At 42.3% G+C, this 12,402-nt stretch overlaps 1 protein-coding gene across 2 annotated transcripts in view; it reads left to right on the forward strand.

The window, feature by feature from the left end:
* Window positions 1–12,402, forward strand: part of LOC141054221 (aldehyde oxidase 1-like) — a 295,390-nt gene that overhangs the window by 103,297 nt on the left and 179,691 nt on the right. For both annotated transcript variants that reach the window (XM_073551452.1, XM_073551453.1), the window contains exons 7-9: window positions 6,072–6,131; window positions 8,194–8,274; window positions 9,598–9,742. In XM_073551452.1, the coding sequence (XP_073407553.1) occupies window positions 6,072–6,131; window positions 8,194–8,274; window positions 9,598–9,742 (286 nt within the window). The remainder of the gene's footprint in view (window positions 1–6,071; window positions 6,132–8,193; window positions 8,275–9,597; window positions 9,743–12,402) is intronic.

A 12,402-nucleotide genomic window follows, 5' to 3' on the forward strand; every position in this document is an offset into this window, starting at 1 on the left:
CCCGGTCACCCTCAGGTACCTCTTGACTCTTTGTACCTTCAGAGAGCTCCACACTCTCCAGCTCTTCAGCAACAAGTTCTTTGGAGCCTTCACTTTGAGGAGCCCTGTTGTTCCACTGTACTCAACCTTAGCGGTTGCTTCTGGTGATGACCCGTCACCTTCCTTACTGTACTCCTTTTTATCTTAGAGTCACAGTCACCCCGGGGTCTGAGTCACATCCCACAGTATGGGAAATCTTCCAGTTACACTCTAACTTGGTGTCCGTCCAGAAGTCTTATCTACCACATCACTATCAGTCATTCTGTGGTACATGTCAAGAGACATCAGGTCCCTAAGTTGGGCAGACGCACCCTTTCCTCTTGCGTCACCATCTGAATGGGAGTCACCACCACTCAATCGGTCATCCTGGAACCAGCAGTCCCCACTTCTAACAGTGTCGGACCCTTCTGCTAAGTCCCTGAGTTGGTCAGACTCACCCTTTCTTCTGGTCAGTCTTACATCTGACCCATCCACTTTGGGAGGCATCACTGTCTCAATGCATGCCACCCTAACAGTAGAGAGGCCTCCATCCTCCTGCTGTAGAGGAACTCCCATCTTCCACAAGTCAGAGAACAGTTTAGAGTCCGGCCTATAACCACTGGACAAGACGAATTTGGGACTATAGCGACATCCTGTCCCGCAATGTCCCAGCCTGTCTCAAAGATTACCCTGGCCACTGGACAATCATTAGTTCCCCCGTGGTTGCAGGTGACCCCGACCTTTCTACCGGGTATTTCAAATCCCTCAGGTGCAACCCTCACTAAAGTCACCGGGCTCCCAGGGTTGACCAGACCAACCACATCTTCATTATTTATCTGTAGGGCACACCCCCGTAGCATTGCGCCAGGTGGGTAGTTTATATAGCAGACTGGACACACATAGTACACTTGCCCCTGGCAACCGTCTGTCTGCGTCATCCCTTTAACTTTGGGATGCTCCGCCCCCATTCCCCATGACACCACCCCATTTTGGGCACTCATCGCTGTTTGGGGTTACTGCCCCCTTTTTTGGGACACCACCCCATTTAGGGACACCACCCCTTTCTGGGGTACACTCCGTGGACTCCCCCATGGCACTCTCAGGACCGAGTTCACACTGTCCAGTTTATGTCTTTCGGGCTTGTACTGGGTCTTTAAGAAGTTGAACACTCTGATAACCTCTTACGACACCACACCAGCTCCTGCTGACACTGCCATAGCTCCTGCTGTAGCAACAAATCACCGACACCTCCGGCTGCCACTCACAAGCAGCTGTTGCCGTCACTGCAGCTCCTGCTGCTGCAGAACCTCTTGCTGTAACTTGCAACTGCAGCTCCCGCTGCCACAAGTCCGTGCACACTGACCGGGGTCAGAAAGAGACTGTGTGTGGCTGATATTGATTGGATACCTCTGAGGATAAGAGGGATCCGAGAACCTGTGTGGCAATCCAACAGGTAACGGTCTTGACAACCGTGTGTTATACTGACCGGGTCAGTGAGAAATATTTTTCAGGGAGAGACTGTATTCATGTGTTAAAGTTGAATGTTTAACGGACAGTGTAATGCCTGCTGGAACTGTCTAAATAATAAACCAAATGGACTTGTTTGAACCCTGAGTGTGCCAGTGTTTACCTCAAAGACCTGCAAAGTGAGTAATCCCCGTCCACTTACATTGTGGATCTTTACAGTGGCGAAATAATAGTTGCTGTAGTTGTAGTTCAGGAACTTCATATTGTTAAGCGTCAGGTTTCTGCATCTGCTCTGCAGGAATCCAGAGTCTCACATTCTGCGGTCTCCTGCTGTCTATCTACCGCAGAGGAGATTGCCTTGCAGCAGATCGCTCCAGAGACTAAGTCCCTCTGTGATCCTACTGGGCATGCTCACGAGACGATCTCCAATTGGAGATCGGGAGTCATGTGCCCAGGTCCTGCTCCAGATCTCATTGGTCCATCTCGGAGCTCTGGAAGCTTCCAGAAGGTCCCGGCTATAAAAAGCGCACATGACCATTCGGCCATGCGCTAGTATAGTCTCTAGTTGCTACTGTGTGAATGATGATGGATGTATGAACCTGCGAATGACTCATTAAGATCCCCTCCCTCTGATACTATGAATGTGTACAGGGACTTAGATTAGAGTCAGCGTCAGCGCGTGGCAAGCCTCAAGCCACTACAGCATCATCCACAGTGCTAGCGTCCAACATTGCGCCTGCTTCCTTGCTTTGTCGACCAGCGGCAGTGTCCTACGCCGTGCTGCAGTTGCAGCCCTCTTTGGTGTCCGCAGTAGCGACACCGCATGCACGGTAGGTCTAGACGGACGCAGCTCCTCTGTCTTGGGTCCTGCTCCTGTGACCAGATACCGTGTGTGCATTTACCTGAGACCTGTGACACTAACAGGCTTAGCCTTTTGTGTTTACCTCTGCTGACATCGCTGTGAGCAAACAGAGATTGCTGAGCGCACTTGGGTAACGTTCAACCCGCGTGCGCATTTCCGCCATATTGCTTGTCTGTCACTACTTAGCAGCAGCGTTTACATCTACTGCACGGTGGACCCCGAGTGGCGAACGCACTTTATTTATTTTTATTTAGTACGTTCCGCCGTTCCTAACACATATTAGTCATATGTTTTTGAATATGTACAGGATCGAATGATACTTACTGTTCCGTTTTTCTCTGTTAATAGGTTTATCACTTATGTAATAGTATAAGGACTTATATAATTTACACGGCATAAATGATTTATTGTACACGGCTTATTGTCCTTTTGCAAATGCTCCGTAGGATAAACATGTATCACCTTGGATATAAATATTTCCAGAATTCATCCCTTCCTCAGCCCTCAATCTACTAAAACTCTTGTACATGCCCTCATCATCTCCCACTTTGACTACTGCAACACTCTCCTCTGTGGCCTCCCTGCTAACTCTCTAGCAACACTCCAGTCTGTCCTCAACTCTGCTGCCCGACTAATCCACCTCTCTCATTGCTACTCCCCTGTCTCTCCCCTCTGCAAATCCCTCCACTGGCTCCCAATTCACCAATCAATCCAATTCAAACTACTAACACCGACCTACAAAGCCATCCACAACCTATCCCCTCCCTATATCTCTGAACTAATCTTCCAATATCTTCCCTCACATAATCTTTGATCCTCCCAAGACCTCCTATTCTCCTCCACACTTATTTGTTCCTCACACAACTGCCTCCAAGATTTCTCCCGAATATCCCCTATCCTCTGGAATTCCATGCCTCAACACGTCCGATTATCCACCATCCTCGGATCCTTCAAACAGAACCTGAAAACCCATCTTTTCAGGAAATCTTACAGCCTGCAATAACCATTCTGCCGCCTCACCACCGCCCGAGGTGCCGCCTCAAAACCACTAGAGCTGCTGCACCCCCGACCTTCTGTCTCTTTCCCACTATCCCATAGAATGTAATACCACAAGGACAGGGTCCTCTCCCCTCTGTACCAGTCTAATGTAATATAGCTAAAGGAACAAAAAAAGCGCAATAGGGTCTTATCCGAGTTATTGCAGAAAAAATAAATTAGAGTTTACTCACCCTTTTTAGGAGAGATTAAAGCATGTAGGATCAGTAATCTGCTTGCTGCACGTCCAAAGGTCAACTCTGCGACCGCTTCAACATCAGATTTCGGAATAAATTCTTGGACTTTTGTGCGCTACCAGATAAAATCACTAATCCAGTGTTTAGGAGAAAGATTAATCCATTTATTTCCCAACGCGTTTCGAAATGTATACCATTTCTTCTTCAGGGGATGACATATGTCATCCCCTGAAGAAGAAATGGTATACATTTCAAAACGCGTTGGGAAATAAATGGATTAATCTTTCTCTGTACCAGTCTGTCATTGTAAATCTCCAAGCATGCCAAAATACTCAGAGGACACCTGAGCAGGCTCGGAAAAACAAGAGCAACGAGTATACTCGCTCATCACTAATACGATAAGTATGTGTGCTCTGTATCGTGCTTAATAATGTATACAAATGTGTATATTTCATTCCACATGATTTCAGTGGGCTAGGTGAGATATTTTGACTGCCATCATTTTACTTGTAGCCGAGGAAATAATCTTGGTGGATATTTATTTGTATTTGTGCAGTCCTTTCTTTGGCATAAGGCCAGGAATTAGTTCATGTGTTTCCTTCCTAAGCGCTGTATAGGCTATGGCTGTTGCTGGGCTTTTTAATGCGGCTTTGTCCGAGCGCATCTAATGAGAGGAAACTGTGTCTAAAATTGTTCTTATAATTTTGGCTAGCTGCTGTAGTATAATTGTCTCTACCTTTTGCCTGTATTTTTGTGTGTTTAAGGGGTGATTAGCCTTATATGTCCCACAATAGAGGTTGCTATTTTTATCTATTTTTCAATTGTTATTTTTTAATGTGTATGTAATAAAAATTATTTTATTCTATTTGTTGGGTATTTGTACTTTTTCTGTTCACCTTTTAATATGGTGCAAAGGACGGGTTTATTATGATTGTATTTAGCACAATAATTTGTTGGATTACAAAGTGATTAGAACAAATGTGTATATTGTATATTTTTTGTGGTTAATAAACGAATTAAAAAAAAAAATTGGGGAATATTCACACATGGAGTGGATTGCTTCAAGAGTCACCACACAGAGATATCCAGGACATGGGCTACAAGTGTCTCATTCCTTATGTCAAGCCACTCATGACCAATAGACAATGCCAAAAGCATCTTACCTGGGCCAAGGAGAAAAAGATCTGGACTGTTGCTCAGTGGACCAAAGTGTTGCTTTCAGATGAAAGTAAATTTTGCATTTCATTTGGAACTCAAGGTCCCAGAGTCTGGAGGAAGAGTGGAGAGGCCACAATCCAAGCCCTTGAGGTCTAGTGTGAAGTTTCCACAATCAGTGATGGTTTCTGGAGCCATGTATCTGCTGGCGTCGGTCCACTGTGTTTTATCAAGACCAAAGTCAGCGCAGCCGTCTACCAGGAAATTTCAGAGCACTTCATGCTTCCCTCTGCCGACAAGCTTTTTGGAGATGGAAATTAAATTCTCCAGCAGGACTTGGCCCCTGTCCATACTGCCAAAAGTACCAATTCCTGGTTTAAAAACAACAGTATCACTGTGCTTGATTGGCCAGTAAACTCGCCTGACCTTAACCCCATAGACAATCTGTGGGGTATTGTCAAGAGGAGATGAGACACCAGACCCAACAATGCAGACAAGCTGAAGGCTGCTATCAAAGCAACCTGGGCTTCCATAACACCTCAGCAGTGCCACAGGCTGATCGTCTCCATGCCACGCCGCATTGATGCAGTAATTGATGGAAAATGAGCCCCGACCAAAACATTTCAGATTTTAAAATTATTTTTCAAGCTGGTGTTATAAAGTATTCTAATTTACTGAGATAATGACTTTTGGGTTTTCATTGGCTGTAAGCCACAATCATCAACATTAACAGAAATAAACACTTGAAATACATCACTCTGTAATGACTCTATATAATATATGAGATTCACTTTTTGTTATTGAAGAACTGAAATAAATTAACTTTTTGATGATATTCTAATTTTGTAAGAAGCACCTGTATGTTAAATATTTTAAATTGTATTGCTCTCAGAAGACGGAGAGGAAAAAACAAATATGAAAAATAGCAGTATTTTCCTGAAGGCTAACCATTTTTTTGGATGTGTGTACTTCTAGATTTGTGCATTGGTTCATCTTGCTTGAGGACCTATTTTGTTTAACTGAAACTCACATTTCTTATACTTTGCACCACATTAGACTTAAAATGATTTGATAATTCTACAGCGAACTCCATACAGTGAAATATAGAGGCTTCAGATACCAAAGTTTACAATGAAAATAAAAGCTATGCTTCAGCATGCAATCCTTCCCCAAGCAGGATAGTGTCGTATAGGAAGGCCTATGTCTCCACTTTGAATTGGTGGTGCCTTGGACACTTACTAAAACAAGACTTAAAATAATTGCCATAATGTGGCTAAGAGCAGTCAATATGCATCACAGCCACTAATCTTGATTCTTAACTTTTGTTGTCTATCCAGGAACCAAACTGTTGTAAACTTGAACAGAATGGTCAACCAGACCACAACCAAAGGGATAATGTAAGTACCTCAACAGCAACTGAAAGGATCTGACCATAGCCCCTTCAGAGATGAAGGACATGAACTCTAGTGCCACCTATTGGATGTAACAAATGTAAAAGTCAATGTACTCCCTTTAACAAGCCTAGCCACATGAAGCCACACCAGACGAATGGTTTTGGGGTGTTTCCCCTTCATCGGTGCAGAGCGGGAGGTCTGATTTAACTAGGTGAGAGGCCTTTGAAAGTGGGTGTAATGTTTCTCCTTATGGAGAGTACCAATTCCCAGAGGAGCCTATAAGTTTCCTTGTGCCGGCTTGGCATGGTCCACAAAGAGAAACCCCCTATAGATAGCAGTAACATGACCACAGATAATAGTAATACAGTAGTAGTGGCCAGTTTATTACCTAACTATTCTTCTGCAAAGCCATACTTTTGAGATAGATGCAGTAGGTGGTTTAGTGTTGTTTTGCAGAAATATGCAAGGCCTTCCCTGAAATAGATGTCTGGATGGGAGCATATGATATTCTAAAGCCTTAATGTTCAGCATTGAGAGTGCTTTTTTACGTTGTCCAGGCCATAGGCCAGTGGTCCCCAAACTTTCTGACCTTAAGACCACATTCAGCTTTGAGAGAGGGTCGTGAGCCACATTTAGGTCTAAGATAGAGTCGCAAGCCACATCTAGCTCCTTCCTCCCTCACAGTAACAACACACAGATCCCCCATTGCTAATATAATTACAGCCAAAGCTTTTCCACCTAAACCATACCAAAGCAGTATAGCAAGATACAGATGTTCCCACAATACCTCTATTCAGTTTTCTCGCATCAATCATTCCCACCACACTGCTGCATCAAGGTTCAAGAACCTCCTCTGACAGTTATAATCATCTGGTCTCCAACTTACCATACTTAAATTATCTCCAAGCCCCCAAGGCCAGAATATGCACATTTAACTCTTTTGTGCAGGACTACTCTCAAAATTCACTACTGTAGACCTACTCTTTATAGTGGTTCTTTTACTGACCTGGTGCTAATGCTCCCAAGCCACAGGTTGGGGACCCCTGCCATAGGCAATAATGCAACCTCATACCATCAGAGATGCAACTTTTCACTTGAGCACTGATAATAAGCTGGATGGTCCATGTCTTCGGTCCGCAGGACACAGTATTCATAATTTCCACTGAGAGATTCATCCAACTATAGAACAGTTTTGCATTCAGTTTCAGTCCATTTTAAATTAGCATTGGCCCAGAGAAAATGGCAGCATATCTGGATTGTGTTTATACATGGCTTCTTCTTTGCCTAATAGAGCTTTACCTTGCATTTGTGGGTTACATGACAAACTGTATTCACAGACAATGATTTATGGGACTACTCCTGACCCCATGCAGTAATATGAACAACCGAATTATGCCTATTTTTAATGCAGTGTCGCCTGAGAGTCCAGAGATCACAAGCATCCAATATTGATCATCACCCTTGCCCATTGTTCACAATGATTTCTCCAGAATCTCTGAATCTTTTGATAACATTACGTACTGTAGATAGTGGAATATTCAAACGTTTTGCAATTTTACAATAAGAAACATTTTTCTGAAATCGTTCCACAATTCTAGACGCAGTTGTTCACAGATTGGTAAATCCCTGACCATCTTTGTTTCCGAGACTCTGCCTCTCTAACATGCTCTTTCTATACACAGTCATGTGACCTAGTTGAAAATTGACCCTCCAACCGTTTTTCATTCGTACCACTTACTTTTCCAGCTTTTTGTTAACCCTGTTTTTTGAGATGTGTTGTTTGAGCTTCCATCAATTTCTAAATGAGATAATTTTTTCACATGAAATGGAAAAATGTCTTTCACCTTCTGATCCATGTTCTTTGTTCTAAAGTGAATAAAATATCGCTATAAAATATTTACAAATCATTGCATTTTTGTTTTCTTTTCATTTTACACAACGTTCCAACTTGTTTTTTGGAATCGGGGTTGTACAACTATAGCTAATATTGTCATATTATTTAGGCTCTGCCTGAACATTATAAATAACGTGGTGTGAGATGTGTCTGATCGCATTGTTTCCATAGATGACTACACTATTTGTAAATAACGAAGACTTGGTACCAGTGGACCCAACACAGGAATTAATATTTCCTCCTGAACTTGCTGTAAGTAACACTTAAACTTTCTTAGTCTTTTATTACAATTTGAAGATATTTTTACAATTTGTTAAATGTGTTTATTAACCCCTTCCAGAACTGATGATTTTCTATTTTTGCTCTTTCACGGTTTCCTCCCTTTCTTCCAAGAGCCATAACTTTTTTAATTTTCTGATAACATTACCAACTCATTACTTTATTTTGTAGGTTAAGTTATAGTTTTGAATGACAGCATTTATTTTACCATTCCATGTACTGAAATATGGGTAAAAAAAATTCTGAGCTCAGTGAAATTGCACGAAAAAATACAGTTCCACAATTGTTTTTTGGGTTTGTTTGTTTTTTTCACAGCATTCAAAAGTGGGGGGAAGTGACAAAGTAATAAGATTCTTCCGGTTGGTGGGATTTTGGCAATAACAAACCTATATATTTTTATATTTAAGGCAAACTCATTTTTATTGACACCATTTTGTGGTATATAAAATGTTTTTTTTTCTCTTCTTGCTGCATTTGCTTGCATTGTGGCAGCGAGTCTGGAATATTGATTTTTTATCTGTCTAGCAATTGGATGAATTAATTTTATATTTTAATAAACCTGAATTTTACTGACTCAGTGATACCAAATATGTTTTATTTTTCTTTTAGCTCATTATTTTTAACTGAGGAAAATAAGGGTGCCTTGAATTTTTATCTTTTTTATTCATTTTTTAATATTTTTAAAAACTTTTAATTGATTTTTTTAGTCCTCCTATGGAACTTAAACCTGAGATTTTTTGATGGATTATACTACATACTGTGATACTAGTGTATTATAATATATAGTAAAATCACAGAAGCACCTTTATGTCAGGAATGGAGGTGGTCCCAATATTGAACATACCAGCACATCTAATGTTGAGAAGGAGTTAAAAAAAAAAATAAGCTTGTTAAAATACTTGAGCCATCACAGACAGTGACTGCATCTTACCAGAAGAAGATGTAGCCAGCTTTATGGTTATCAAATGACTGTCTGTAATACATTGACTTGGTTCACTAACGTGAGATCCACTGATTTGTTAGCAGCGCTCTGACTCATAGCGAGGGGTTCCAGGTATGGGGATGCTCACTATGACATCCATGTGCCTTTATGTATCACTCCTTGGTTTTTAACCATATTTTTAGCCTATATTCTGTATATCTGTTGTATAATACTGGAAGAGATACAGCATGCAAAAGTAAATAAATGTAAAAAAAATATTAATTAAAATGTATGGAATGAATTTGGGATATACAGCCAAAAAGCAAGCCTTTTATCAGTAAATAGTAAAATATACATATTTTTTCTCTATCTAGTTGATGATACAAAATAAGAGCCCACAGTCATTAGTCTTTCAAGGAGAAAAGGTGAAATGGATTACAGTTTTTAACCTGGAAGAACTTTTAGATTTAAAAGTCATGTATCCAGAGGCTCCTCTTATGGTAGGAAACACCAGCCTAGGTGAGAACAAAGACATAAAAATCTCAAGTATTTTAATGACTGCTTTTTGTCTGAGAAGTCTGAGGCTTCAGCACTGAGCTGAGCATTGTCATCATCCCATTCTCCCCTTCTCTATCTCATTCATCTGTATGTGCTTCTGTATCTGTACATCAATAGACGAACTGCTGGGTATCATAGAAATTTTAGAAAGCCAATCGCAACTATTTGTATATTGTCTGTTATTTTTGTAGTTTATTCTTGAATGAGGTGCACTTACACTGGCTAATAATTGTGAAATGACGGCATCCAATTATCAGCAAACAATGACTACGTCCAATTTTTAAGTCCATCTTCCTGTGTGCTTTCGTCATCCACATTCACCGCCCCATCTACCTCCATCACCACTCATGCACATTAGCCCCTCTCTCCTTCCCTCGCCCACGTACAGCTTCCATGCTCTTTTCACCTTCCTGAATAATCTCAGTCCATCTTGTCCAAAGTTACTGCACAATAAACCTTGTCACAGATCTAAGAACCATTTGCTCTCTCTCTTTTTACTGCTAATACTTCAAGGGATATCTCTCCTAACCTCGGTCCACCATCAGCAAACTGCAACCCCTACCCCCATATCATATTGAAACCCTGTTAACCTTATTAACATTAGCTGGCTTCCCTCTGGTGATTACTGAAGATAGTGGAACTGGTCAGATTGATAGTTCTCTTTCTGGGCTCCCTCTGGTGGTTACTGGAGGTAGTGGAGCTGATCTGATTGACAGAGGCTTGCCACATGATAATGAGGAAGATGTTTGGAGATCTGGGGTTTCTGATTGGGATTTAAGACAGCTGACTCCTTCTATCCCTGCTGGTGATTTTCTTCTTGTGCCTCCTGAGGTCTGATGTCTCCTGCTCTTTTCCTGCATGTTCAGCTAAGTGGTTCATTTGCTATTCTGTTTGCATTTGATCTGGTTTTGTTTATCTCTGCTTTGTGCGGGTCAGCTAGCTCCAGCTAGGGCTGTGCTGAATCACCGCCCATATGTTACTGCATGTGCCAGTTTGTTTTGTTCCCTTTTTATATTGGTCTCTTTTTGCATTGCTTTCAGAATATACCAGAGTGCTGATTAGTGGGGGCAAAGTCGTGCGACTTCAGTGTTTTTGTACATCAGACGTGTTGGACTTTTTTGCAGGGGTTTTTGCGTGATTGCAGACAGTGTCTTTCCTTTCCTGTCCTGTCTAGTCAGTGTGGGCTCCATCGTTTGCTCAGTCTATTTTTCTGCCCGCGTTTGTGTTTTCATCTTGTCTCACCGACAATTGTTATGAATGAGTCACCAAGGAGGAAAAAACAAAAAGCAAGCTAAGCCCAGAAAACCGGAGAGGTTGGTAACTAGCTGATTGCAGACCCCTGATCCTATCCACAACAACTAGCAGTAGCCGTGGAGCGTGCCTACGGTGGTCCGAGATGCCTCGTCACGGCCGGAGAACTACATAAGCCTAAAGAAAGAAAGGGAAAATCTAAACTGCCCCAGAGCAGACCCCAAAGCAATAGACAGCCCCCAACATGTATTGTCGGTGAAACAAGATGAAAACACAGACACAGATAGAAAGATAGGCTGAGCAAACGATGGGGCCCTCACTAACTAAAAAGGACAGGAAAGAAAAGCTGCTGTCTGCAATCACGCAAAAAACCCTGCCAAAAAAAATGTCCAACATGTCTGATAGAAAAAGGCCCTGAAGTCGCTAGACTTCAAATCACTATATCAGCACTCAGGTATATTCTGAAGACAGAGCAAAAGAGATCAACTGATCAGAGACAAAATGGGGATTCAGCCCAGTCCCAGCCAGGGCTGGCTGAACACAAAAACTAAGTAAACCAGACAAAACTCATATGAACAATAGCAGAGAAAACTTAGCTTTAGGAAGGCAGGAACCAAACTGGAAACCAGAAGCCACAGTCAGGAAAAATCACCAGCAAGAAACTAGGGAGTCGGCTGCCTTTAATCCAATCAGAAACTCCTGATGTCCAATCGCAGTCCTCTTCCTCTGGTGGCCAGTCTCTGCCATTTAGATCAGCTTCATTACCTGCCTTCACCAACAGAGGGAGTCCAGATAGAGAAATCACTACTCCTCTGTCAGCACAGCCAGCTCCATAACCCTCACTAGAAGCCAGAGGCAAACCCGAAAATGAGCTCACAACAGACAATATATGTTTGGTGGCTATCTCTTTTTTTGGGGTCTGCTCCGGGGCAGTTTAGATTTCCCCTTTCTTGCTTTAGGCTTAGTTAGCTCTCCGGCTGTGCCGAGGCGTCTAGGATCATCGTAGGTACGCTCCACGGCTACTGTTAGTTGTGTGGACAGGATCAGGAGTCTGCATCTGCTTAGTTACCAACCTCTCTGGCTTTCTGTAGCTTAGCATGGGCCTGCTATCCTCCTCAGTGACCCATTCATAACAATTAGCTGTACTCCTTCATTTCCCTCTTTTAGTTGTTCACTCTGGAATCCACTATCTGTATGTAACAAGCTTCCTTATCTGCACAACTACTTTTTGATCAACTCTCTTAATCTGCTGGCCCTCACCTGACCTGAATTCAGGATTCTGACACTGTCCCCCCTACCACTATTTCTCATGGTAACTTACATTTTCCCCATTCCCTGACACCTGTGAACAGACTTGATGGAGGAGTCGG

This window comes from Dendrobates tinctorius, unplaced genomic scaffold, assembly GCF_039654945.1.
Source record: "Dendrobates tinctorius isolate UK_male_01 unplaced genomic scaffold, ASM3965494v1 ptg000177l, whole genome shotgun sequence".
NCBI classification, from domain to species: Eukaryota; Metazoa; Chordata; class Amphibia; order Anura; family Dendrobatidae; genus Dendrobates; species Dendrobates tinctorius.